Below are 27121 nucleotides of genomic sequence, written 5' to 3' on the forward strand. Positions count from 1 at the left end.
GATCACTCAGTTGATATAGAAACTCAGGTTATGTACAGCATAACCTGAGTTTCTGTCAGTTTTTACATTATGATTTATGTCTGCAAGTTAAGAGACACTAAAAAAAAAAAAACTCTTTTGTGTCAAAATCAGAGGAAGGAAATCTGTGTTTTCCATTTTATTAAGTTCCATGTACATCAATATTTCTTCAGTTGTAATACAAAAAAAAGGAAAAGAAAATCAAGTCAAAATCTGATGATTTTTTTTGTGTTTTTTTGTTTTGTTAAACAAACAGGGCAGGAACCTTCAAATACATCATCCTTCTCAGTCACTACTGCAAAGCAACTCATTTACAATAGCTTATTACTTTCAGTAGGTTATAGAAGTTTAACCAAGCAGACTATCGATGTCCAGATAATTAGTACTTAAACGATCTTTCATGCCACATCAGACTAAACAATGAGTGGAAATGGGAGAAAAAACATTGCTCCACTGTGATATATGAATTTAGACACAAAACTCTACTCATTATGCTGAGTAGAACCTAGCCATTGTTTGACAGTATTCCGTTTCTATTACATTGGACATGATGACCACAGAAATGGTCTGAGGGATTTTTTCTTCTTCTTTTTAAACCAAGTAAGAAAAAAAAAAGATAAAAAGACTCAGATCAAAAAAAAAAAAAAAAAAAGTACATGGAAATATGAGAGCTCGTAAGAGTCTTTTCTCCGAGGTAAACTTTCTTCTGAAATGCCTCAGTTGTTCTCGCTCCTCTGATGAAAGCAGGTCCATAAAAACAGGTCCCTTACAGCTGAAATGAGCAGAGGGCGGCTCTACCTGGAAAAGAGATCCCGTGAAAGCAGCAAGCTGGTTGTCCAGCTTCCCCCCACCACCACTACCACCACCTCCCGCTGCAGCGGCGAAGAGGAGCAAACCCCAAACACAGGGTGAGGCAGAGTCCATCACAGAGTTACAGTTCAGGAAAGCCATATTCTTGGCAAGTGCATTTTTGTTTCGCGCAATGTGCGATGTATCCTAAGAGGCTGCAGAAGACTGAAGCTTGTTGTTATGAGACCTACAGAACGTGAAGAGAGGGGAAAGTTGAGAGCCCTTCGCAAGGTTGTTTATTGCTATAACAGTGATCAGACAAGAGACAAGAGGATGCAAAGGGGTCTGCATGGGATCCTACAGCCATGTTGGTGTAATTAACTGGGAATGCTTTTTATTAGTGAAGAAATCTTCCACAACTACAAACTGAGGTTACTTTGCTCTAACTCCTTACTCCGTCTAGTACATTTTAGTCTCATAAAATAATACTATCTAAAAATTATTTCATTGTTATTTAAAACAGTCAAATACAGGCATATCTTACAAACGCTGTACATGATTTAGAGAAAAAAATAAAAGAAGGGTATATACATTCAAGACAACCACCTTAACAGCCAGGACAACAACAACAACAAAAAAAAAAATCAAACTCAAGGAGGGAGGCAGTATACAAAACGTCTTATAAATATCTCTCTATATTAAAATATGCAGCTTTATATCGTTGAGTCAAAATTCCCAAATTAACTCGGGTGTAGAACTGAAATAAATACAAGAATGAGAAACTAAAACGCATTTTCTACTGAACACAACCCTCGTTAGTGTGACTGATTGTTCAAAAAGGCCACGACTCCTGATTCGGGATCACAGACTGTATATAAAAGATGGAAGTAGCCACCGTGGCTCACCATTATCAGTTTTGACAGCAACAATGTTGCATTCAATAAAACCTGAGACTGTTGACTGAGAGTGAAAGTCAGTGGCTTGTTTTCTGTAGCTATAAGAAAGAAAGCAGATAAAAAGTTGAAGTTGGGGCTACTTTCATTTTTTCTATACAGTCTATGTTTACGATGTGAAGACAGCATGCCCCTCAATTACATGACTGACACCTGTCAACATGGCTGCCATTGTGTTGTCACTGAAAACCGTGATCACAACGGGTTCCTGAAAACTTCTGGTGTTTTGTTTGTGTTCTTGTGCCTTTTTATTCTTTTTGTTTTGCTTTCATATCAATATTACTAGAGACCCCAGCATCCAGTCCAGACTCCAGCTAGACTGGCCCACTTAAGAATCTGACAATCTGTAAGAAAGAAGAAAATGGGATGGCATAAATCAAAAAGGCATGCAGCAAAAGTGAACAGACACAAATGCAAGATGATACACAATACAAGATGTAAACATGGCACTCGGGTTTGCCAAGACACTGGATGTAATGGCCTAAAGTCTGTCAGCTCTCTTGGGTTTTTAGTACTGCCAAGCAACTACAACGTACAAGTAAAGCACAAGTAAAACATCATCACTACACACATGCTAGTGCTATAAAACAAAAGAAGAAGAAAAGAAACCGTGAATGGAAAGCCATAAATGCACACATTAAAGGGGACCTATTAAAAGTCCACTATAGTAGCTTTGAAACTTCAAAGTAATCCTTAATTCTTATTTCAGCCCTGCTCTGTCCCTTTAAGCCAAAACTCTGCTGATTGGCTGCCCCTTGTAACAGCAGTGGGTGGGACTTATATGCCTGTAAAGAGGACTCTCACTGACATCAGGCAGATGAATACCTGCTCATTATTTGAAACCTTACCCGTGTTTAATATGAGCATAAATACACCACAGCTGATATACTGGTATTGGCATTTATAACAGCTGAGAAATGGCAAAAAACAAAACATAAAAATAGTAAAATAAAAAAGCTGAGGGAGAAAAAAATCCCTAAAAACCTGGCAACCATGTTATGAGTGTTAATGTTGCGTGGTTTGTCCACCAGAGGGCACTGCCCTGTTGGCAATACAGATTAGAAACATGACAAACAACCAGCTGATCCAACCTTAGCAAGAACGAATGTCAGGAAATCTATTTGTTTCATGCTAAATATTGGCCAGAATATCAGATTTCTTTAAAATCACTAAATATCGGTACCAGTCTTAACAATCCTATATAGGCTCTAAGCATAAACCATTACATAACAGTATCGAAAATATGGAAAACCATCATAGGTCCCCTTTAAGGAAGAAACAAATGAAATGGCAGAATTACTGAAAAAGCCAGTCAGGCCAGTCGAGTGTTTACAGCAAACAGACGAGCACGGAGGAGAGAAACTTGTAGGCCGAGTCTGCGGCACCAGCAGCGCTTAAACTCACCTGCTCGCTTTGAAACCTTTTAGCTTCTGTACAAAGAAGGCTTCGAGCGTCTCGGCGCACTGATAGAAGGGCGTGTCGTTGGGGTTGTAGTAGCGGCAGTTGTCGAAGATTTTGGTCACGTCTGCCACAAACTCCGTGAGCTTGTGATAATGTCGCTTTTGCAAACGGGTTTCCATTGTGGAAAAGTCTGCGAGGAAGGAAAAGCACGACACATTGCTCACATCACAAAAAATACATACATTTACACAATTTTTTATCACATAATTAGTCTATGCAAACTTGACAAAGAGAGGCAAAAACAGCAAATAAATGCTGTAACTGGAGGAGAAACTAAATAATTATAATAAGTTAAAACAAAATTCTCCCGTACGTGGTGAATTCACACGTGAGTAAATACTTTAAAAAGCATTGTCTTTTTTTTTTTTTTTAAATGACCTTTTGTCACACAGTCTTACCCATTGGCTCCTTGATCACACGATAATAATCAGGCGCGTCATGTGGATCCACCGGCTCCAGGAAAGGCCATGCCATTTTATGAGACTGGGGAAGAGAAAAAAATAATAATTCAGGAAATGATGCCGGTTTTGTTACTGCAACTACTTTAGGCATAAAATAAAACTTCACTGTCAACATCCCTTGACTACACAAACAAACACACACATAAATAGCATCAAAGCACTTAAATGTAAAGACAAAGCAAGTATTTTATTGTGTCTTGTTGCCATGTTTTAATCTCAAAAAATCCATAGTTTTCACTCACTTTTTCTACAGTTTATAGATTTTACAGTTTCACCCAGTTTTGGAGCCACCTGCATTTTCTGAAATATAAAAGACCTAAATAGAGATTGACTCAAAACATCCCCATCCCCGCGTTACCAGTTTATAAATTGTGTTGATAGGCCACGTAAAACCAGAGTCATGATAAACAATATATGCTGCTTATGAGCAAAAAAAAAAAACAGGGGAAGTTTTAGAGAGAGAGAGAGAGAGAGCAGAAAAAGAGGGAGAGCGAGTTTTGAGATGTTGAGAGATTTGTGACGTTTAGCGTGTTTGGGGTGTGTAGTTAATGTGTTGTCTTGTGTAGTTAGTGTTTAGTGTTGTGGATAGTTTTGTGTTGTGTGTCAGAACAATGAGGCGACTGCTGTCTCCAGGTAGAAACAGGAGTGATACACCTGCTGCTGTCAGACCTGCAGGTATCAGGCTGTGATGTTCTCCTTTATAGTGGACAGAAATTATTGTTTTGGAGTGGCACAAATAATTTGTGTGGCATCTTATTGAATGCAGAACAGCTGATTGTTCTGTAAATAGTTTAAAATGGTTATTTAAAAAATCAAGGTAAAAGGTAAATGGATGCAAATAACTTTGTTGTTTGCAAAACTTGTGCATATGATTTTAAAATTGAAAATGTATATTTGCATTTAAAGTTATGAAAAATGATTCATTAAACATGTTTGTGGTTGTTACAGTAAAAAAATATTTTCTTCTCTGATTTTATGTTTTTTGTCTGATTTTAGATCAATTGTGTTAATACAGTATGTCAAAATGAAAACATAACTGTAAATTCAGACACGTGAGGTTGTGCTGAAAAGGATGATACCAAACAAGGCAAAGTAAATAGTTTTTAAAGGTGAAATGTGGAGGGAAAATCAAAAGTAGTTAAAAATGGCCAATTATACCCTGGACCCCAGAGGGTTAAACGCTTTTTTTTAAAAAAAGTAACGCAATAGTTACTTTTCAAATAATTAATTACTTTTAGAATACTGTAACTCAGTTACTTTTTTGAAGAAGTAACTAGTAACTATAAACTATTAATTACTTTTTCAAAGTAACTTGCCCAACACTGTGTATTCCTAGTGCTGACCCCGTAAATAAAAACCTTGTGTGGGAAATAAGGAAGTCGCTGAAAGTACCTCTCACTGACCTCAGCCCACACATTGGAAACCACCTTGTTACTGTTAATATAAAAAAAATGACACAGTCTTGAATTCCAAAACTTTCATACCTGTAACGAGCGTAATATTCTTTTCAACCCCTCGTAGTCTTTGTCAGTAAGCGGCGTGAGGACCGTCATAGCGTCTTCTGTCGACTGGCACTGCGGGCACACGTACACGTCGATGTGATTGGCTTCGCTCTGCAGGATCCCCACACATCGGCCGTGGTACCAGTTCTGGCAGCGATCACAGCCTATGTAAAACCTGTGGGTGAGCGACGCACACATCCCGGTTAGCACACTGAAGGAAGACTCCACACAAATATGCAAACAAAGGAAACGTCTGACACAGACTGAAAAACAAAAGCGGTGCTATAATTAGAGCAGACAATGCTAACGTAAAGCCATCCATATGGTGACTTACTGCGATTCATCGTATGGTGTCCGGCAAATGCAGTACAGCTCCTCATTACTTCCTCCCTCCTGCCCGCGTTTACAGTCGTTACACACAAAGTCCTCCAACTTCTTAGCCTCCTTCTCCGTGATGCCAACGCAGGCGCCGTGAAACCAGTTGGAGCACAGGTCACACCCGATATAAAACCTGAGAGAAATCAGGTGATTTAATGACAGCAGAGTGCCTCACAGTCAAATTACAATGACTTATTACAAGTCCCCCCCTCCCCTCAAGACAGCTTACTTTGACTCGTCATAGGGCGTTTTACAGATACAGTACAATTTGGTGTCCTTCTTGTGATCCTTTGAGGTAGAAGACAGCTTCTTCTTCTTCTTCTTGTGTTTTGAAGAGTTGGAATCTCTGTCCTTGTCTTTGTCCCCATCTCTCTCCTTGTCCCGGTCCCTATCCCGATGTCTGTCCCGTTCTCGGTCTCTCTCCTTCTCCCGATCTCTTTCTTTATCTCTGTCTTTGTGTCGCTCTCTCTCCTTGTCTTTGTCCTTGTCCCTGTCCCGTTTCTTACTCTTGTCGTGATGCCTCTCCCTTTCCCTGTTTCTGTCTTTGTCTCTCTCATCTTCTCTCTTCCGCTTGTGGGATGATGAAGGTGAGGTCACTGTGCGCGTGCTGTGAGAGGAATGTGTGGAGTGAGAGAGTTGGGAGGAGTGGGAAGACTGGGAAGAGGCAGCCTTGACTGTTGCTGCAGCAGCCTGGGCAATAGCAGCTCGAGCTTTCTCTTTCTCTCTCTGCAGCCTGGCTATGTCCCGCCTCAGCTCCTCCTGAGAGGGAGACAGCACATGTAAGGAATAAAAGTAAACAAGAATATTCCCACTCTCTCTGTCTATAGACAAAAAAAATATGTTTGAGAAGGCTGGAGATGTGCTCACCTGCACTTGCAGCTGCAGCTCTTTGTCCAACAGGGCCCTCTTTTTGAGGATTTCAGCCTTGAGATGTTCTTTGTGCTTGTACAGGAGCGCGGTGAGCTTGGTGGCATTCTGCTTGGAGCGTTTCTGCTCCACCACCTCTTCCTTCTTTCTTTTCTTAGCTGCCTGCTTCTCGTCCTTCTCAATCTTGTCGAGGAGGAATTTCATCACCTGGTTGCAGACGATCATCCTGAAGAGAGAAAAGAGCGCGTTAGTCGCTGGTTCATCCGCGTCATCGGTTTTAAACAGTTTTAACCGACTCGAGCTCCTGAACCTTTGGTTCTCCTCTCGCTCAGCTGCAGCCAGGGTCTTCCTCTGTTTCAGCTGTTCTGCTGTAGCATTCTGCTTCACTACCGCCTGACATTAAAAAAACCCCAAAGAAGTTATTTTAATATATGTTCGATTGTAATACAGTGTCAGGTCTAAAACAGGTCTTTATATAACTAACATTTGCACACAGACATAAATTTTGTGAGAAATCCCTAATTTTTGTTCTTCTTTTGACTCATACCTGCTTCTGGATGCCGTCTCCAGGGCTGATCGCCTGTGCGTTCTGCTCCTTCTGTTCCCTTTTAGCCTCCTGGTGTTTCTTCTTCTTTGGTGTTTGCTGTAGCTGCTGTTGTTGAACTTGCTGCTGCTGTTGTTGTTGCATCCTTTGAAGCTGCTCCTGAACACTTGCCGGTGCCTGTATGGTTACCATATTCTGGATCTGGTGGGCTTGAATCTGTCCCCCGGTTTGCTGGATCTGGATCGGAAGCTGCAGTTTGATCTGCTGAGGAACCGTGCCACCCTGCTGCTGCGCTTGCGCCTGGATCTGGGCTTGGATCTGGGCTGCAACGTGGGGCGGCAGAGCTGACAGCAGCTGCACGGGCTGCTGGAGACCTGGAACTGTGATGAGCTGATGCCTGATTGGAGACTGGACCTGAATCTGAGGCTGTGTTTGAACTTGAGTTTGGTTCTGAGGTTGGAACTGGACTTGGAGCTTTGCTTGGACTTGAGGTTGGGCTTGGACCTGAAGCTGTTGTGGGACTTGAGTTGGTTGCGATGACTGGACTTGAAACTGGGGTTGGGTTTGGACTTGAGTTTGAACTTGTGACTGAATATGAACCTGGGGCGGCTGAGAGGCCTGAGTTTGAATCTGGCTTTGTTGCTGGAACTGAACCTGAACCTGCGGGTGGAGTTGGGTTTGGATCTGAGGCTGCTGTTGAAGCTGACTTTGGGCCTGAGACTGAACCTGAGGCTGGGGCTGAACCTGGGGTTGCGGTTGGACCTGAGGCTGTTGCTGAGCCTGAGGTTGGGTTTGCGGCTGCGTTTGGAATGAAGCTTGTACCTGGTGGTGGTACTGAGGTTGGATCTGGGCCTGGGTTGAAGCCTGAACATGAGGCAAGGTTTTTGTTTGGGATTGAAACTGCACCTGAGGTTGAATCTGAGCATGAGGGGGTACTTGCCCTTGGGGTGGCTGCTGAGTTTGTGGTTGGATCTGTGCTCGTGGCTGAAACTGAACTCTGACCTGGGGGTGACTTTGAGGTTGTGCTTGCAGATGCACTTGAGCCTGAATGTGTGGCAACTGTTGGACTTGGCCGCGAGGCTGAACCTGAACCTGTGCACGGATTTGGCCTTGAAACTGGGGCTGAAGCTGAGTGCGGGTTTGGGGCTGAAGCTGAGACTGAGCGGGTCTCATGGTGGTCACGACAGAGGAAACCGGCAATCCCGTCATATGAACCTGCACTGCTGAGACCGGTATTTGTGCCACCTGCTGCACGGACACGACGACCGGGTGCTGGACTTGTGCTTGAGACTGAGGAGTCAGAGATGCCTGAGGCAGCGGAGTAACGGGGGAGTGAGTGGCGATTGGAGCAGGGGGGGAGTGAGTGGCGATTGGAGCAGGGGCGGAGGCGGGTACAGCAGCCAGAGCGGGTGGCTGAACAGCATCTGCTGCCTGTAGAGCTGGCTGAACTGGAGTCTGCGCTTGAGGCGAGGTGGGAGTCCATCCTGAAGGCTGAGCTGCCCTCTGCTCTGTCAAAGCTACAACGAGACAGAGAAGCAAACAGAAAATTTTAAAGTCAACTAAAGCAAAACCATTCTAAGGTCCACTACAACAGGACAGTGCTGATGATGGTGGGCACTTTACCTGGCACTGAAGGTGTTGTTGAGGTGGCAGTAACTGGTGTGACAACAGCGTTTGCCACAGCAGCATGGAGGGGGACAGGACCTGTGGCTTGGATTTGAGTAAGAGCTTTGGCTGGGGACGGGACAGCGATCTGCGTGGACATGACGGCTATGACGGGAGCAGAGACGGGTGCAAGGGCCGGGGTGGGAGCTTGGACAGGTGAAGGAAGAGAGGCAGAAATGGGCACTGGAACAGAGTTAGGACCAGCTGCTGCTACACCAGCAACCTGGGGGAGCAGGGGATCAGCAGCATGCACCTGAACTGGGGTGGAGGATAACCCTGGAGCAGAACTGAAGGCGTGTGCCTGGACTTGGGATCTGGGGACAGCTTGTCCTGGTGGTGAGCCTGCAGTTTGGGTTTGTGTAGGTAGAGAACTGGGTGCGAGGCTGGAGACGAGGGTTTGGACCACAGGTTGGAGGTCAGCTTGTGATGATGCTGAGGTCAAAACCTGTTTCTGAGTTATAGACGGGCCTGCATTTGGTGCTGGGAGGGCTGGAACCGATGATGCCAGCTGGGGCTGTGCAACAGCTGAGGCTGGTGTGGAGGGCAACATCTGTGTGGAGGAGTGGGTTGCAACTTGTGGCAAAGCAGTCATGGGAGTGGATATTTGCGAGAGTGCAGGGACAGGTGACGGGGTAGCGGCTGAAAGGTGCATTTGAGATGCAGCCTGGACGACAGCCTGTGGGGAAGTGGGCACGGGGGCTGCGACTTGGGTTTGCATGGGGACTGGAGCTGGAGTGGGGGCTAAACTTGGCATCTGTGTCGGGCCTGCAACATGCGTTGGGGCAGGCAAAGGGGCCGTCATTTGGGTTTGGGCTACAGATGAGGGAGTCGTCTGGACTTGTGCAGAAGCTCTGGGTTGAAGAGGAGTTGACATTTGGGTTTGGGGGGTCTGGACTGCAGTGGGTTTGGCAGGGGTAGCAGGAGCAGGTGCTGAAGTTGGAGCTGAAGATGATGGTGGAATCGGAGTGAAGAGGAAGCGCTGGACCTGGCCATTGGGCATAGCTGCCTGCATTAGTTGTTGACCGGGGCCGGGGATGACTGTTACACCCTGCGGGATGATCTGCAGCTGTCCCTGGGTCTGGCCTTGACCCTGGATCACCACTGTCAGACCTGGGTTTCCTCCCTGTGGAGTTGCACACAAAAGGATTTTTTTTTTTTTTTATATATTTGTAAGATTAAGATATTATAAATTACTTTTAGAGAGAAAGAGTAAGGGAAACCTGTGCACTCTGTGTAAGCTGCATGAGCTGTGCCATAGTGAGTTTAACTTGACCCTGCTGCGGTCTTTGTGTCTGGGGAGGAGCTCCGGGAGACTGTCCAGGAGCTGTGGAGGCAGCACACGGTGATGGTGCAGGACCTGCAGCCCTCTGACCCAAAGCTGCCTGCACAGGTGTAGAACCAGGCACAGCTGCAGGCTGGCCACGGCCCATCGGAGCCACAGCCTGATGAACCTGACCTGGAAGGGATCAAGATTTATTATTTGTATTGAAATGTTGGGGATGTTAACCTGAGAATAAAAAGTAGCATTCAGACACAAACCTGGCTGAGCTGCTGAACTTCTGACCCCTGCTGTGCCTACAGAGGTAGACTGAGTGAGTGGCTGATTCACTGCGGTACTGGGCTGTGTTTGGCCTCCTGCTGTGGTGACCTAGAAAAACAAACCCAAGGGTGAAAACATCAGTAATCATGCTTAGTGTCTTTAGTTAATAAGTGAAAAATGCAGGGTGAAGGACAAAAGACCTGTTGCTGGGTGGTTGAGGTGGAGGTTGTGGCTCTGAGGTTGATGTTGCCAGTTGTAGGATGTAGTGTGCTGTATGTCCTAAGGTTCGCAGGAGGCCCAGAGGGGAATATACCCAGGACTTTTTGCTGCACTACACCTGCTGACAGGAACATTTATGTTAAAAGGAGAAAAAGCAGAAATGTGCTAGGAACATAGATACAGGTAAACAAGAACAGAAGGGAAAAGCATGCACTGAGTATGCGTGTCTGAAAGTCTTCCTCACTCAGTTAACTAGATTAAAGTAGTTTATACACACAAGCCAAAGAAAAAAACGATTTTACAAAACAGCGATCAGCTTTTAGCCAGAGAACCTTTTCAGAATACAAAGAAAACACACACACACACACACACACACACACACACACACACACACACAGAAAATGTGGCATTATCTAAGCTCAGCATCAATACTTCAACGCAAGTCTGACATTTTCACATAATACTTCACCATCCATTTTTGGGCACACATACGCCAAAAACGGCAGGAATGGATGTCATTCTCGTGCTCCCTACCTCCTTGAGTAGTGGGCATGTTCAAGGTGACAATCTTGCTGTTAGCGGGCAGTGGCAGTTTGGCGGCGAGGACCTGGCCAGCCACAGTCACTGGGCTACCAGCGATCTGGAAGGCTTGCTCTGAGGTGGTGATGCTACCAGCCACAGTGGAGGCTGCAAGACACACCACGCCACCTGTGGTCATGGGTAACCCAAGAAGGACCACCACAACAGCCAGTCTACGGCTGTGGTGTCCACTGTTGGGAGTCAATATAAGGAGGCTGATGTTTTGAATATTTTGGTATCGGGTATATTGGTTTAGAGTCTAATGACACACGGTATTGCATGAATGCCTCAAAGGATATACAGAATTGAGAATTTTTGCAGGATTCAAAGTGGACACCACGAACCACAAAATTCTTTTGGCATGCGAATCGTACTCATAATGAAAACGCTGAAGTCGTGCAGATGATGTATTTTTTATGGATGCCAATATTACTTAAATAGAAAAAACAGAAGAAATCTTATGGCACCCTCCTCGGTTCCTCCATCTTACAGATGATGATGAGGATGATGAGTAAAAAGGAAGATGACTAAACCTCTCCTCATCTTCCAGCTGCTCACCTGAGCTGTTGTTAGCCTGACCCTGCTTGACCCAGGAAGCAAAAGACTGATGGAAGTTCTTGTCTTGCTGGAACGGGACTGGAGAGCTCAGTTTGGAGGCCAACACCATCTTGGTTCCTGAAGTTATTTGACTTGTCTTCTGGCCCACCGATACTGGGGTGCCGGGAGTGCCGGCTGAGGTGGTGGTGCACATTGTCGTGGTTGTTGTGGCAGTTGTGGTCGGTCTCTGCTGCTCGAGACGTTTCTGAAAGAAATGTGTCCAACCATTTAAATGTGCTGCTGGTGCGGCGCTTTACCCAGAGCCAGAATCTCTGATTACACCCGTGTAACTGCATTGCGCCGAGTTTCTACCTGCTGGGCTGCCAGTCTGGCCTGCTTCAGCTGGTTCTCTAAATGGGCCTTGACCTCCTCCGCTGTCTTCAGACTACTGCCGGTCTTGGAGGGATCTCCGCCCTGTGACTTCTCCCTCTCCAACCTGTGGCACCAAAAAGAAGGTAAAGTGTTCACTAACACAGTGACGCTATGAAGAAACATACAGAGGCGACGCTGAGGGAGTTCCTCACCTCTCTGCAAAGGCTCTGATCTCCCACAGCTCCAGCTCCTCCTCGGGCACCCACGTTTCCACAGCAACAGGACCAGTCGGTTTAGTGGGCTCCTGCTTCTTAGGCCTCAGAGCACTTGAGCGCAGGCCTTTCCTCTGTGGAGTGGGGGTTTCTGCTCACAAAAAGTCAGAAAGCAACAATTAATTATGTTTAGAAATCTTCTTCAAGTGGACCATTAACAGCTTGTCAAAGATCCTACATCATGCCCAAACAGACTTTCGTTTTCTACCTTTGGGAGTGTCTCTGTTTCCGAGGGGGCAGATGATCTTCCTGATGCAGTATTCAGAGCGGATGCCATAGGGCCCCACGTCTCTTCGTTTTATAATCTCAGTTGTGGTGATGTCTGTCTCCGTTGTTTCTTTGGTGAAAGATAAAACACATTGCCACATTTTCATATTTTAAATAAAAAAAACAGCAGAAAACTGTACATAACATGTGCTCAGAATTTTCTAACCTTTTCGCGTTGTCCCTACAGCAGCAGAGGGCTTCACAGCCATGTCGTCCCACCTCAGGCAGGCCCACAGCAGCCTCAGCATTAGACTGACCCCTGCCAGCGACCTCACAGTCTGAAGACGGTACCTGAACAGTCACCAAAGCTGTTAGTTAGTAAATCTTCCAACAGTAATTCAGTTTATATTAAACTTTTTTCAGCTGCTCTCTTATTCACTGGGGTTCATCACAGTGGCTGAGAGGCCACTACTACTACAGCCAACTGTGAGACGAGAGCCTTTCATTAAAGAAGCAGCTAAATTATTTGAGGGATTGAGTCTATGGCAACCTGGCTATTGCAATGACATCATACTGTAGCAGCAGATCTAAAGGTAATTTCAAGAAAAGGTTAAATGTGTTACGGACCTCCACGTGATTCCAAAGGTGGGCCGAGGTGAAGGGTACGGCCATATATCTGGAGCAGGCTTGGCATTGTAGTTGAAGATGGGAACTTCTCTGAAGCCTGCCTTCCTCGCCAGTCTCTTAAGGTCATCGTTCGGGAGGACAAAGATGCTCTTCTTGCTGCTCTTGGTGACAAATTTGCGGTAAGACGGCAGGGCTGTGCCCGAGCGGGCCTTCTTAGTTTTGGAGAACCTTAGAAGGCTGACTCTATTTTTGGTGGAGTACTCTTTACTTATTGTCATGGAGCTGGCTGAACCAGAGGCGCCCGTTTTGGTGTCAGCAGCTGGAAGTTTAGTCTTCTGGGAAACGGGCGTTCCGGAGCTGGGCTGGGTGGCGGAGCTGGAAACGGCGCTACTTCCTGCGGGCACATCGAGCTTGCTGGTGCTGCTGGGCGTGTCTGGTATCAGGGAGTTCTGAGATACTTTCGTGACAACGTCATTGGTGGCAGAGGACTTCAAACCTTCACCACTAGAGCAATTATCTGTAGTTTTATTATTCTGGCAAGAAGGGCTTGAAGACTGAAGCGTAACAGGCACTGCCTCCTTGGTATCCATGGCCACATCCTCACTCTTACTAACAGAGTCTCCTTTCTCTCCAACATGGTTCTCTAATTTTGGGACTTTCATAGGAGGGGGGTGACATATATCGGATACATCGTTTTGCGAGAGGTTTCCATTCATCAGGGACTTGACGGGCTCTTTGACGTCACCTTGATCTCGGGTTTCTGGGTTTGAGTGCACGGGTTCTGTGACCATAGTTTTCCCATTCACCTGTACTGGACTGGTCTTGCTTTGGGTTACCTCCATGCTCTCTGTGTCACTCTGTTCAGAGTCTTTCTCAACTTCCTCATAGGCACGTTTCTTTGAATTCTCAGACTTCTGTGTTTTTTCACTGTTTTCTAATGTCTCTGTTATACAGTTGTTTTTATTGTTAAGGCCAGGGTTAGTTAAGGGTCCTCCATTCACCTCTTTATGGGCACAAACCTCCCCGCTGTTTCCGTGCACAGAATTTAATTCCCCCTGTTGACCTCTGTCGGGTCCTAACTCCTCTGATTTGACCTCCAGGCCGTCCGTCTTTGCTTTTATGTCCTCTTGATCGAAGTCAAGCTTTTTAACCATGCCATCTTTCACTTGTAGGCTTTCGTCCTTCTCTTCTACTTTAACGCACGGAGTCGTAGCTGTCTGCTGTCTGGTTGATCCTTCAGTCTTAATAACAGGAGCAGGTTTTGCGGCTGCCTGTCTTAACTTCTCAAGTCTCTGCTTCTCCTCCAAGGTGAACTGCTTCACCCGGCGCTCCAGGAGCCCGTCCAGCTTGGAAGGCTTTACTTTCTTCTTATAAACTGTGCGCAGCTGGAAGCCCTCACTGACGTTCACGACGTCAGCGAAGAGTTTCGATGTTGCAGGCTCCTCCTTGGGTTGCTCGAGTTTCTGGGTTGGTTCATCCCTCTCAGGATGTGCAGCAGGTGAGGAAGGGCCTTTGCCATCAGGATTATCTATGACAAAGAAGAGCAGGGGTTAGTGGATGATGGAGATGCACATTCATGGACAGCATAGAGGCAAAAAAAAAACAAAACCTTAAATTAAACTTACCCTGCTTGTTGTTTGAAGAAACCTCTGTTTTCTCATCTTCTCTTTTTGCTTCAGAATTTTTTCCCTGCGCCTCTTCTGCAGGCTTCTCCTCCTCTGTGGAGTTCTCAGATTTACGGTCCTCCTCGCACGAGGCCCTCTGAGATGACTCTGTGACGGATGCTTGTTCTTTGGCCTTGTCGGCTGTCTTTTGAATTGCCTGAGTCTCCATTTCTGTTGGCATTTTCTGCTTATTTGTACAGTCTGCTGCATTTTCCTTCCTCATTTTAGCCGCTAATGAAGACAGCAAAAATAGTTTATGCACCCAAAGCGTCAGCCGCAGGAGAACATATCAAGTACCATTAAGAAATTAAGCTACTTCATCTCTTACCTTCCAGTTCTTTGCGGTAGTTTACGTTTGTGTTTCCCGGGAGCCTCGGAACAAAATGGGCCACGTGCGTCCTACTGACCCAGCACCACCCGCCATACCCCGTCACTCTGTACTCCTCCCCCTTCTGCTTCCACACCTTGTTTGGAAAAAATTACGAGGAGGTTAAAAAGTAGTTTTCAGACGAGGTAGTTTACACATTAACACAGAGAAGAGTTAAGATGCTGCTGTTTGTACCTGGTGTTTGATGGGGATGGTGTATTTCACCCATGTGGCCTGCTGCAGTGTTTCCTCATCTTCCAGTTTTTTCTCTCGTTTTTTCACCTTCTCCTTCTCTTCCCGCTCCATGGAGGTCATACGATGTAGCCTGTATTAAAAAAACATGAGCAAAGACATAAAGCACAAGGACCGTATTGGAAACAGGAAAGTCATTACCGAGTTTGTCAGCCGTGCACTCCAAAAAGGAAAAATGAAGAAATCCCAGGTGCAGTGACTCACAAATAACCCTTTAGTTGTGTTTTACTGTTTGTACAGACATTTTCACAGCGCCACGTTAGTTTTGTTTACCTTGTGTGTCCAAGGGATTCCTTCCATACAGTCAGCATGACCACTGGTTTGATGGCACACTCCAGTATAGCCAAGGCCAAAGCAAATTCTCTGGCCTTGCTGCACATCTGCACTGCTTTGTTCCAGTTGGTCCTAGAAACACCAAACACAAGCAGCATAAAACTAATGATAGTGATGTTCATATCTGAAATGCGACTCTGCCCAAACGTAGCACGTCTAAGAACTACACGGGGGGCGTTTCCACTGGTCCCAGGTGTACCTGTGTGATGCCCAGTTGGGATGCATAAACGGTCCAGGGATGTTAGTCTCCAGCTGGATGATGGTAAGACGCAGGGTGGAGATTGTCAGGCTTCTCGAGCCGTAGATGGAGCCGTTCCATTTGAACTCCGACGCGGTGGTCAAGCTAAACTTGTGGGAGAGGTGACGCTTCTTGTCGTGGTCCTCCCGGTGCTGATGTTTGTTGAGGGCCAGGACATTGGTGCTGTACTGGTTTTGGTAGACCCTGTATTTACCCTCTTGGCCAAGTTTGAACAAGTTGTTCAAATTCACCGTCAGGTCCCGTTTCAAGAAGCTGAGACGCAAGGACTCGACGTCTGAGCGAACGGGCGATGACTGAAACACGAGCAGAGGACAAAGGCACATAAAAACCCGTTTTTATATTTAAAAAACAGAATGACAGTTGCAACAGACTAAAGCGGCACATTTCACTTTTCAGCAGTGAAGCTGGACCAAACCTCTTCCTCACCTCCTTGCTCCCTCTGGGCGTATGGTTATTAGACTCCTGCGCCGCTCCTCGCTCATTCTTGACCCTTTCGTTATACTCCTCTGTTATTCAGAACACACACTCACTATCAGTATCACCAAGGCAAAGGCAATTCACCACAAATGAAAAAGCCCATTTAATTATCACCTGTCCCATCCTGGCTGGTAAAAGAGGACTGAGAGGACCTATCGGCCAGGTCAGGTGGCTCGGGTTTCTTGGAACTCGCCGATCCAGGAACCTGGCTGCTGCCACCATTTGCCTCCGCTTGAGACGACTGCGGCTGTTGTGGTTGATTTTTAGTTGGTGCCTGCAGATCACCAGCTCGCCTGACTTCGCTGCTAGACTCTTTCGAGTCCTCGTCTACAGAAATATGCCAAAAAAGACTGAGTGCAGTTAACAATAACAATAACAGCATCAGCAGTGCGAGGTGTTAGGAAGTAAAAGTTCCTCTATGCATGTGGGAAAATGTGCCTGCTCCCATCACTACTAAAGTATTAAAATACCGTGCATGCATGTGGAAATTTATGAAATGTGCTTATTATATTCACATCGCCATCAGAAATGTAAGCCACATATTTATGCTTGCTTCTACAAAGACGTCTTTTTCATCTTAGCATCTGCCTAAAGCTTTTATTGTGAAGGGTAGCCTCAGAAAGAGCCCATGGTGCAGCTCAGGTAGTGACGGTGAGCTGTAAGTGGTAACTGTGTGTAAATAATTGATCAAAAAAAGAAAAATGTACACAACATTGGTGAACAAAAAGAACAAACCAAAAATAACAATTATTAAATCCTCAAAAAAAGGTGAAAAAAAAGAAGTGTATATGTGAATTAGCATATGCCCAACAAACTGTTATAAAAGAAGAATGCTTAGTCGACAATTCAAAGCTTCCTCAGACCTAAAATAACTGAAATCTATGACACTTCCAAAATGAGGCGAACACCTGCGGCAACCTAAAACGTCGGCTCTGCCTCAGAGTCGTGACGGGAGAGCGTTGCACACACATGGAGCTCTTTGTTGACGAGGTAGCAGGTGGGGAAACGGCGGAAAGAGCCTTTTGTCTTGAGCGACAAGAACCCGACCAAATGGCCATAAATTGGAAAGAGAATAAGGAGCTGCTTGTGACAGACATGGCGTGGTAGCTGCTGCCAGGGACGCCGTTTATCACAGTGCCAAAAACAAAAAAAAAGAGAGAGAGAGGAAAAAAATGACTTGCTTTTCAAGACCAAGCGTGCAGCAGACAACACAAAGCACAGGATAAGTAATTAAATGCACCAGGAATAACTGGGAGAGCTTGCTAGCAGCGCTTAATGCACCTGCCTTCTTTTAAAGCTAAGCGTAGGAGCAAAACACACGGAAGGGTTTCTGTGCAGTGACGTGAAAGGAGAAATCATCTTCTCACAGTTATGGCCACTCCAGTGTCGTCAGGTCTTGAATGTTCAGAGACAGATGGATGTGTAAAAACTGCCACTGAGGCTTTTTTTTGTTTGAAATGTTTCCCTGTGTCCAGATCTTCAGCGTTTTCTTTCACACCCACCGAGACGCATGGAATGCACCCGAGCGGCCTCCGCTAGGAAATATGCATCACAGCGTTTCACACTAGCCCGTTAAAGTCAGGGCAAACCGTAACAGAGCGGACAGCCAACACTACAAATAAGCTATAAGTGGAAAAAAAATAAATGGAGACCAGAAAAAGTGTTGCAGCTGAGCTGCATGGTTAAAAAACTTAAGTATATTAAGGAAGGAATGGAATTAGTTTTTATATTATAGTATAACAAAACCACAGTTCTATTCCTACATTTGCAAGTGTTTGATAAACGTAACCAAATGTGTGCAATATATGAAAAGATTTTACTGTGCACAGGTATGGTGACACTGGAGCCCAGTATGATGGCTGATGTTAGGGCAGGGTCCTTCTCATATCTGCTGATATAAATCAGGTCAGACACATGTAGATGGTAACTGGTGTAGCCTGTAAAATATAATGATACTAAAACTCTTTCTCTGGTTTAAATGCCTGCTCAGACGAAATCAGACCAGTTCTGCTCCTTAAAAAAAAAAAAGTTCTTACGCGTGATCGACGAGGTTTGAGACGAACCCTTAAATCCAACAAAACAGATGAGCGGGGTAAAATGAAGGCAGGGTGAGCAAGAAACAGCGGAAACAAAGCGACAGATGATAATGGATGCACAGCCCAGCAGCAAGGCGTGAAGTGCAGGACGACAGCTGGACTGCAGACCAAACATGAGTCTGAGTACCTGTCCTTTCCCGCTTCGCATCTGGAGCTGACTCGCTGCTCTCCTGGCTCCCAGAATGGGAAACTTGCGCTTCCTTGTTTGATTCAATGGATTCTGTTTTAGGCAGGGCTGTGTCCAGCGCGGCAGAGCCCGGGTCAGGATCTGACGCGCGGCTCTCTTCTGCAGCAGGCGGAGCGCTAGCCGCTGTGGTGCGACAAGACGAACAGCACCGGAAGAGTCAAAATGGGTCAAGTAGAGGTAAAAATGAATTTGCTTTGATAATGCTGCAGACAGAATTTCAGCTTCTGCGTGTAGGAGGCTAGCTCTTTACTTTGAGGAATTGGAGAAAGTTCCAGTGGGCAGTTGAACAAAAAAATAAAAAAAATAAAAATACATTGGAGAAACTTTTTACCTTGTGAACCAGCTTCTCCCATCGGTTTAACCGCTTTGCTCTCTGCGTTGTCGGGCTGCGATGTGGACTCGGCAGTAGCGTCAGCTGCATTTACAGAGCCTTTATCTGAATCCTGCTTTGGCTCCTCTGCTCGAGTCTTTGCTTCCCGTGCCTCCCGCCTGACCTTCAAACGCTCCACGACAACTTCTACAAACAAACGGAAACATTCATTCATTCGACATGGAAGGCAACAATTACACATATGTGCAAATGACGTAGAAAAGTAATACTTTAAAACTGTTAAGTCTTAAATCTAAAGCATTAAAAGTAAAATAAGAGGTCTTTCAGAGCTGCTGCTCTGGGGCACGAGGGATAAATAAACAAACATGTACTACGGCCAGCCTGTCACAGTCTGACAACATGTTGTTAGACGTACTAAATAGCAGTGAGGAGCAGACCAGCATCTAACCAAACCCCACCAATGTTTGTGAGATGTTTACGTGCAGATAGTCATTGTTTACAGGAGGCTTACATTCCAGCATCACTGAAATAATAAATAATTAAAAACCGCGTTAAAGAAATTATGCATAGAGGCTCTAGCATTTCCTTGATCGTTTCTTAAAAGACAGAAGATATAACGAGCCGACAAATATAGTGCAGCAGACCAAAACAAAAGAAAAAAAAAGGATAATAAATGAATGGCATAGAAATAAAAATTCTGCAAGTATAAATGGCATTAAAATAGCTTCTCTTTTTGCCTACTGTACTCCACTACATTTGTGGTGTACTTACAGTAAAACAAAAATGAAAAAGGTTAACCACGAAGTTTCGGAACAACAGAGCTAATCAGACACGTAAACCACCTTCATCCAGCTGAACATGAATATTTCAAAGAAGCTAACAAAGGCAAAAGTGGTTAAAACCAGCCAAAGGTGAAGGCCCGCCACAAGCCAGCAGCCTCGGTATGAGCAAAGGTTCAAAGAAAATTATGGCGAAGAGTGGAAAAAGAGAAAAGGCTTTTATTTAGTGAAGTTATAAAGACAATGGAAAATTATGCAAGCACTGACATTTGTTTTGCCCTTCTTTTGCTTTTGTGTGGTAGGTGAAATATATCAGGTAAAGGTGAGCGTACAGCAACTCATTTTCAGGTCTTTGTACCACTTTCTAGGAGGTGAGCGCTTTATTTTCAGGGTTGTTTAAGTAAACGAAGATCCTGTAACTTTTACTGCAGCTTGAGAGAAATGGTAAAGTTTAACAAATGGTTTTATTATGAACATAATAAGGTTAATTAAAGAAAAGATGTCATGCAGTCAGTTGTAGTTCTCACAAAGAAAAATCTGTATCAGGAGATCACAATCAATGCATGCCTGTCTGACATTTCCCTTATTGAGTTATCTCATGATCATTTTCTTGACTAATTATTTCATATATGAGTTATTAGACAGACATCTTCATCTTCTGCATGAAAACAAGCGCTCACTCTTCCTGCTCAACAAATGACAAGGGCGGAGCCTTATACCACGTGATACAGAAGCTGTGCCGTGTGATGCTAAAATTAGCAGGGAAAAAACAACGGAGAGCACGTCAGGGATGACGAGAAAGTGACAGGAGAAAATCCGTCCCGGTCAACCACCCAAACATCAATAATGGGAACCTTATACAGCGCTTCCCTATACACGTCGAACTCCCGCAGGCACAAAGAAATTACGGAGGCTATTACTTATCACCTGACCAAAGATATGGCTCCCATCAACACTGTGCAAACGAGGGATTTAGGAAAATGATCAACACCCTAGACAAACGCTACACAGTGCCGTCCCGCAACTATTTTTCTATTGTTGCACTACCTGCTCTATACACGCAGCGTCGAGCAACGGTGGAGACGGAATTTCAAGCAGTACAACATTTTGTGGCAACGACAAAATGTGAGACATTTGTTGTTTTTATGTTTATTTATTGTTTTTATGTTCAGTCTCAACTGTTACGAAGTTGATGTGCAGTTAATAAGTGCAATAAATATTTATATTGGAAAAGAGAATTGTGAGAGAATCGTGATCTCAATTCTAAGCCAAAAAATCGTGATTCTCATTTTATGCAAAATCGTGCAGCCCTAATAGTATCCTCCAGAGTCCACTACAGAATAAGGCATCCATATCATACTTTTCAGTTCCAGTATAACCCGCATTATGTTTCTATAACTTCACTAATCCAGCAAAAATTAAGTTATTCCCATAAATAAAGATTTAAGATGGAGTGGAATTTCCTTTATCAAATGTTCAACATCTCAAAGACATCATGTGTCATAAACCTAGTTTTCACTGGGACAGAGACAACTGCGTCCCCACTGACACGAACCAGGTGCAGGCCTCACCGTGCAGCTGCAGAAAGCTTTTAACTGATGAAAAACACCAGCTTTACTCATAACTCTCTTTTGTCTGCAGTGGCTTAAAAAAAACAAAACATTTTCTTCCTCTTCAGGCTTCAGAATACCTACAAAAACCTCTATCTTTTGGCAGATCCTTAATAAAACACAGCATCTAGCAGTTTCTGACATACACAGGAAAACTGTTAGAAAACACAGGACAGACATGGCAGCCTGTCAAACTCAAACGGAAACTGCTGGCTAAGTAATAAAAAGTCTTCTAACCACTGCCTCCCTGGAGGAAAACAGAAGGGGAAAACAGTTGCTTGCTGTCTGAGAGAACACGACGCAGGAAGAAAAGGCAGCACCTAACATTTCTGCGCCAACTGTCAGAGATGCAAAGTGCTGCTGCCTGCAGAGCATCATCTGAAGCATCGACGTGTTTCAGAGTGCAACCCTGCGGGACCTAAACGCGCAAGGATGCAAGCGTATCACAGCTCGAGTCGCAAGTGCTCTGATCACTGTCAAATCAATGATTTCAAGCTAAGCGTCGCTACATTCTACATCTCTATAGCATGAAAATCCACTACTATGAGCCTGAGCTCCCTCCATTTGCAGCTATCGCACAAAAGTAAAAAATCCATGATGTGTACCGTTGGCTGCAGTGAGGTAGGCTTTATTGTTTCCACGGGCTTTGTTGGTAAGGTCCTCTGTGATGTCCATGTGAGCCTGGACTTCCTCCTTCATCTCCTCGAGGGTTGCATGCAGGTCCATCTCCCAGTACTCCTTATCCAGGAACTCCATGAGCTCCTCCAGCTGAGCCTTGGTGCTGTAGTACCAGATCTTTTTCTTCTCATGCTCCCCATCCTCCTCACTAGGAAGAGAGAAAAGGCTAACCATTAGATTAAAAAAAAACATTATTTCCTTGGCTATGACAGTGCAACGTTTAAATAGAATATAATTTAAAGGGGCTGAACTCCAATTGCACATTTTTCTTTTGGGCTCCAATAGAGCAGCTTTGCATGAGTCAAAGTTCACAGTAATCCTTATGCGTCTTACACAGAGTCTGAAACAAGCTGTTTTAACTCCTTCCCCTTCAAGGAAGCTTTGTGCTGATTGGCTGCCTCTTGTAAACAGAAGCTTTGAACAGCAGGTGGGTGGGCATTCTGGACTGCTAGAATAAAGATAAAGAATAACTGAAACATCATCACTGCATCTTCTTCAGGTGTAGCAGCTGCCATAGGGTGAAAGGCAGGTTACACACAAGACAGGTCACACCATGGTAACACAGAGAGTGCTAGCACTCACATTCACACCTACAGCCAGTTTACATTAACCTTTGGACTGTTGGAGGAAGCCAGAGCACCTGGAGAGAACCCACGCAGACATTAGGCAGAATATGCAATCTCCACACAGAAATGCCCCGACCAGATGGTGGATTCGAACCCAGGACTTTCTTGCTGTGAGGCAACAGGGCTAACCACCAGACCACACACCAGAAATGATGACTACCAGGTGTTAAATAGGTTTCGATTCTTTGCTTTTATCATGCGTTCAGCTCAAGTATAAAGTTTCTTTCCCCTGAGTCAAAGAGATTAAAAAGATTATGGCAAATACTGCCTGGCACTGAGATTGATTTCACCTGTTGTTTGTAAAGGCTATGCTCAAACAACATCATTTCCGGGCATGAGATGCAATCAGGAAAAGCATGACTGGCACTAAAAGATAAAGGGCTTGGATTGCAGGGCTCTTCTATAATTTCTTGACAAACAAAGGACTGAATATATGAAAGCTTATATTATTTCCCAACAACTTTCACTTTCTCTCTGCAGCTGTTCACTCTAAAGGTTAGAAAACAAAAGGGCGATTAATGAGGGATCATCTTTTAGAAAATGGTATGCAACTTTATACATTTATGTCTGCATGGTCTTTTTTTATTGTATACTCAAAGCTGGGGCCTGTCTGCTTATGGTATCATTCATTAATAGCTTGTAATGTACCATTTATACTTAGACCATGTAGATGTAAGTACATTTGTTTAGCTAAAAATTAGCCAGAAAACCAAGGATGACTGAACTTATTAGGACATTTAAAACTGTAAAATAACTAGATGTTGCAAATCGGCCATATCTAATCTACAGTGCAACTGAGATAACCGAACAGACACTCATTTCATCGAACTGTGCTTCAGTCTTTTCTCTGAATAAGTTGCAAAGTGGTTGGTTTGATAATATCTCTGGTGTTACATCATTCAAGTTACAATTGGGCAAAGTCAGATTTGAGAATAACAATCTGAATAGATTTTGACCACCTTAAATAACAATGATCAAATGCTTGCTGCTTGGAAATAAGCTGCCGGAGCCAAAGAGACCAGCACAGAATAATACTGAGGGAAACGAGGGCTCCGACTTACACAATAATCCTTCTGTTGAGGAACCAGTATTTCCTTTGGTGGCGGTCATATCCAATGGGCTCCTGGCGGACGTAGGGCCTACATTTCTGCGCCTCAGGCACACAGTCTGTGACACCGGACACCTTGTGCGCCACACAAATCTCACACTGCCACTCGTCCTCTGGAACTGCTTCCAGTGGCGGTTTCACGCACTCCAGGTGGTAGACTGCCGAGCAGGTCTCACAGCACAGCAGGTCACCCAGGCGGTGACACACGCGGCAGTGGTCGTCGTACTGCATGCTGCCGTCAGACATGAGCTCCTCGCGGGCGATGTTGGTGGTTAGGAACTGGTCCACCAAAAACTGCAGCACCTTAATCTTACTTCCAAGAGGACTGTAAGGGTAATCATCCACCTCCTGGTATTTCAGAACATGATGGTACTCCACATCGCTCTCACAGTATGCCCGCAACACCTCGGGCCACGTCATGCCGTCAATAAAGTACAGAGTAGAGTTGACACTGTCCTTGAGGTCAGCAGGGCCAAAGGTAGTGTTGGAGGAGTCCTCCTCATGCAGGATGGCCTTCAACAGGGAAATATGGGTCTCGGCAATTAAAGTGCATTGCTCCTGGCCTACCAGTGCTGCACAGAAGTCCTCGAAGCGGAAGGGGGAGAGACGCAGCACAGTGCTGAAGTTCCGTAGCACCTCGTAGATGGAGATGGCATTGAGTAGCTCCTCATTAACCACCAGGAGGTCCTCAGAGGTGTCGGGAAGCTCAAGAGGAGGGATCTCCTTCTCTTCAAGAATGGGAGTTCGAGGTCGGGGAGTTCGGCCTTTTTTCCTCCCTGTGGGAAACACGATGAGATTTGTGAACGAGAAATACGGCACCTCAAAGTACCAAGTACAACGTAACAAAAGAAAAAAGTAACACAATTACTTTTAAAGCTGTCATGGTAATAACTATGTTAAGGATATTACCAGCTTTTGAATTGTCATACATTTGCAATATATTACAATGCTCACCTGTAGTATTTTTTAAGGTAGTTCTAACTATTATTGTTTTCAAATATGCCTGTGAAACTTATGTGCCAGAAAAAAAATCAAATAAAAAGACAAAATAGAACATTTTACCCTAAATGTGAAAAAAAGTTAACTTTCCAAGTCTGGTTCAAAAAGTAAAACCTTGCATCCATCATTTTAGTCGATACTGGCAACAAAAAGTCAGGAGAACCCCTATGCAATACACCTGCTGTAACGTGTTAATTAGACTCTCGCCGTTTAGGCCGTTCCTCAGCCTTTGGCTTATGATGGGAAGGGGTTCTCTGCTTTTCTATGGAGAATTTAGTGAACCTGCGCATCTTTAAAGGCTACATTGACTATGAATGATACATACGTATGCAGATTATGGAACAACATATGGTGCATGTACACGGTGCTTTGAGTGCTCAATGAGAATAGAAAGGAAAGAAATCACTGTCTATCTTTCTAAGGGAAGGTCTATATTTTTAGTAAGACAATGTAAAACCGAGAAGTAGCCTTATTATAGCAGCATGGCTCTATAATAAAGCTCCCCACTAGAAACCCCATGGTTCATTGTGAAACAGAAAACACGGGCAGCTGTGCAGGGCTACCCCTGAAACCCCGTGCCAAGCAGGGATGGGGAATGGTTTTACTTTCAAAACTACAGCATTTGCTCTCCTCAGGTTTACCGAGTATTAAAAAGAAGCTGCGATTCAACACAACACTGAGAACCCAGATTCAAACTCAAAACGAGCAACTGGTTTTTTGTTTTTTTAAATGTCCCTTTTTTTGTGTTAAAAATCAAATTTAGATAGTTGATTTTTTTTATTTTCACTACTTTCTATCTACATTATACACAGCGGCACACCTTTTTGAGAATCCTGCAGTGGTGGGAAACTTTTTAGAGCGATACTTTGGCATAGCCGGGTCGACACATGGCCAGTGTCATTATTAGCTAAATGAGGGAACCTCCACCTCCCTGCACTGAGGAAAACAGTGACTGTCACCTGGCTAATATTGTTACATCTACTTAAGAATCCCAATACAATGTTTCCTGGCTCGGTTGCACCACGAGAACAGTTGCTGTCGGTGTTTTCATGAGTTTGAACTTGATTGATTTACAGTTAGCCAAGCTGTCAAAAAAAAATGACAAGCATGCTAGCTTCGTGGGCTAGGTTAGTTAGCAGTCTCTTTTGTGTACTCCTAATAAAACACTCAAAGTAGAAAGTAGAACATACTGCTCTCATAAAAAGCACTGGATGTTACGAACACTGATTAAAAAACATACAGGTGTCGTTCTTTAACCAACGCAGACTTATTAAGACATTAGCTAGAAGCTAATATTTCCTGCTAAAGTTAGCACGTTAGCAGCTAAGATGAATGCATTTGCAGATTTGATACTTGGAGCCAGAGGCCGGTGGTGTTACAGGTGAAATATATGTGAGCTATTTGGTGACAGACGTTTGTGACAACCAGGTAAGCTGGTGATCCCGCTGCCGCCTCGCTCTACCTGCAGTAGCCTTAATGAGGGGACTGCGGCCTGTGTGCATTCTCCATTTTGAACAATAACCTAACTGCTTCCTGCACTCATCAGCAACATTTCGGGATGCATTTTCAAACCCCTGCAAAGTGTGTGCAGACACCGTGCCCGTGGCAATATTTAAGTGCTTATTTACCCGGAGTGCTGGCGTGTGTGCTCTGACTCCGAAAACTACTCTCTGTGCAGTAGCTGGCATTATCCTCCTCCTCCTCAAGCATATCATCTTCCAGGCAGTCAGAGTCCTCCTTGAGGGCCTCTTCCTCCTCGGACTGAGGTTCCTCCTCAATAAACTCATCTTCCTCCGACCTCAGGCTGACAGCATCGTCGTCCTCCTCGCTCTCGTGGTCATCGTACACAACCGCTTTGGATGCAGGCGTCCGCCTTCCTCCACGACCACCCCTGCCTCCTCTAGCACCAGCACCTCTCCCTCGTCCCCTGCCCCGTGTCGACGGTCCCCCTCTTCTCTTTTTCGGCGTCTTTACGGTCTCCCTTGTGGGGCTCTCAGCGTCCTCGTCCCCGCTATCCCTTAGCCTGGGCTTCAAATTCCTCCTAGGTCGCAAGCCCCGGGCCGCAGCTGGAGATGGCTCCTCGGTTTGTAGCGGTTTGGGCGGCCTGCCCCTTTTCCCTCTCATGATAGGCGAAATCTATTATTTTACGCTTCCAATGTTTGCGTCTCTTTAGCCTGCACGAACGCGAGCGAAAGCGGGACCGCCACAAAGCTGAACTGGCGAGGATTCAGACGGTGCAATAGGCCCCGTAAAGCCCCCGTGTCTTTTTCGGGTGTGAAAGCTCAAAACGTTAGCCCGGCGTCCCGTTCTGGTGCGCCGAGAGCCGCCATTTTTTCTTCTCCTCTGCCTCTCTGGCTGAACAAA

General features: G+C 45.0%; 1 protein-coding gene across 3 annotated transcripts; it reads right to left on the reverse strand.

Annotated features, from left to right (window-relative positions):
- Window positions 1–128: 128 nt before the first annotated feature.
- bptf (bromodomain PHD finger transcription factor) lies at window positions 129–27121 on the reverse strand. 3 transcript variants are annotated; one of them, XM_080905015.1, is made up of 31 exons: window positions 26386–27121; window positions 23712–24534; window positions 21952–22172; window positions 18958–19143; window positions 18567–18749; window positions 16458–16670; window positions 16293–16372; window positions 15807–16159; window positions 15548–15679; window positions 15218–15347; window positions 14984–15119; window positions 14617–14886; window positions 12992–14519; window positions 12591–12715; window positions 12366–12494; window positions 12098–12248; window positions 11886–12009; window positions 11535–11778; window positions 10379–10515; window positions 10178–10286; window positions 9859–10094; window positions 8597–9761; window positions 6977–8490; window positions 6740–6822; window positions 6430–6655; window positions 5792–6321; window positions 5519–5695; window positions 5167–5359; window positions 3620–3704; window positions 3165–3351; window positions 129–2104 (listed from the first exon to the last, which is right to left on the reverse strand). In XM_080905015.1, the coding sequence occupies exons 1-31, from the start codon at window positions 26879–26881 to the stop codon at window positions 2089–2091; spliced, it is 10182 nt and encodes a 3393-aa protein (XP_080761141.1). In that variant the 5' UTR covers window positions 26882–27121; the 3' UTR covers window positions 129–2088. The 3 variants fall into 3 exon arrangements, with proteins under 3 accessions (XP_080761141.1, XP_080761140.1, XP_080761142.1); XM_080905014.1 differs by having other exon boundaries at window positions 10379–10518; XM_080905016.1 differs by lacking the exon at window positions 18567–18749 and having other exon boundaries at window positions 10379–10518.

Source organism: Rhamphochromis sp. 'chilingali' (assembly GCF_963969265.1).
Source record: "Rhamphochromis sp. 'chilingali' genome assembly, chromosome: 15".
NCBI classification, from domain to species: Eukaryota; Metazoa; Chordata; class Actinopteri; order Cichliformes; family Cichlidae; genus Rhamphochromis; species Rhamphochromis sp. 'chilingali'.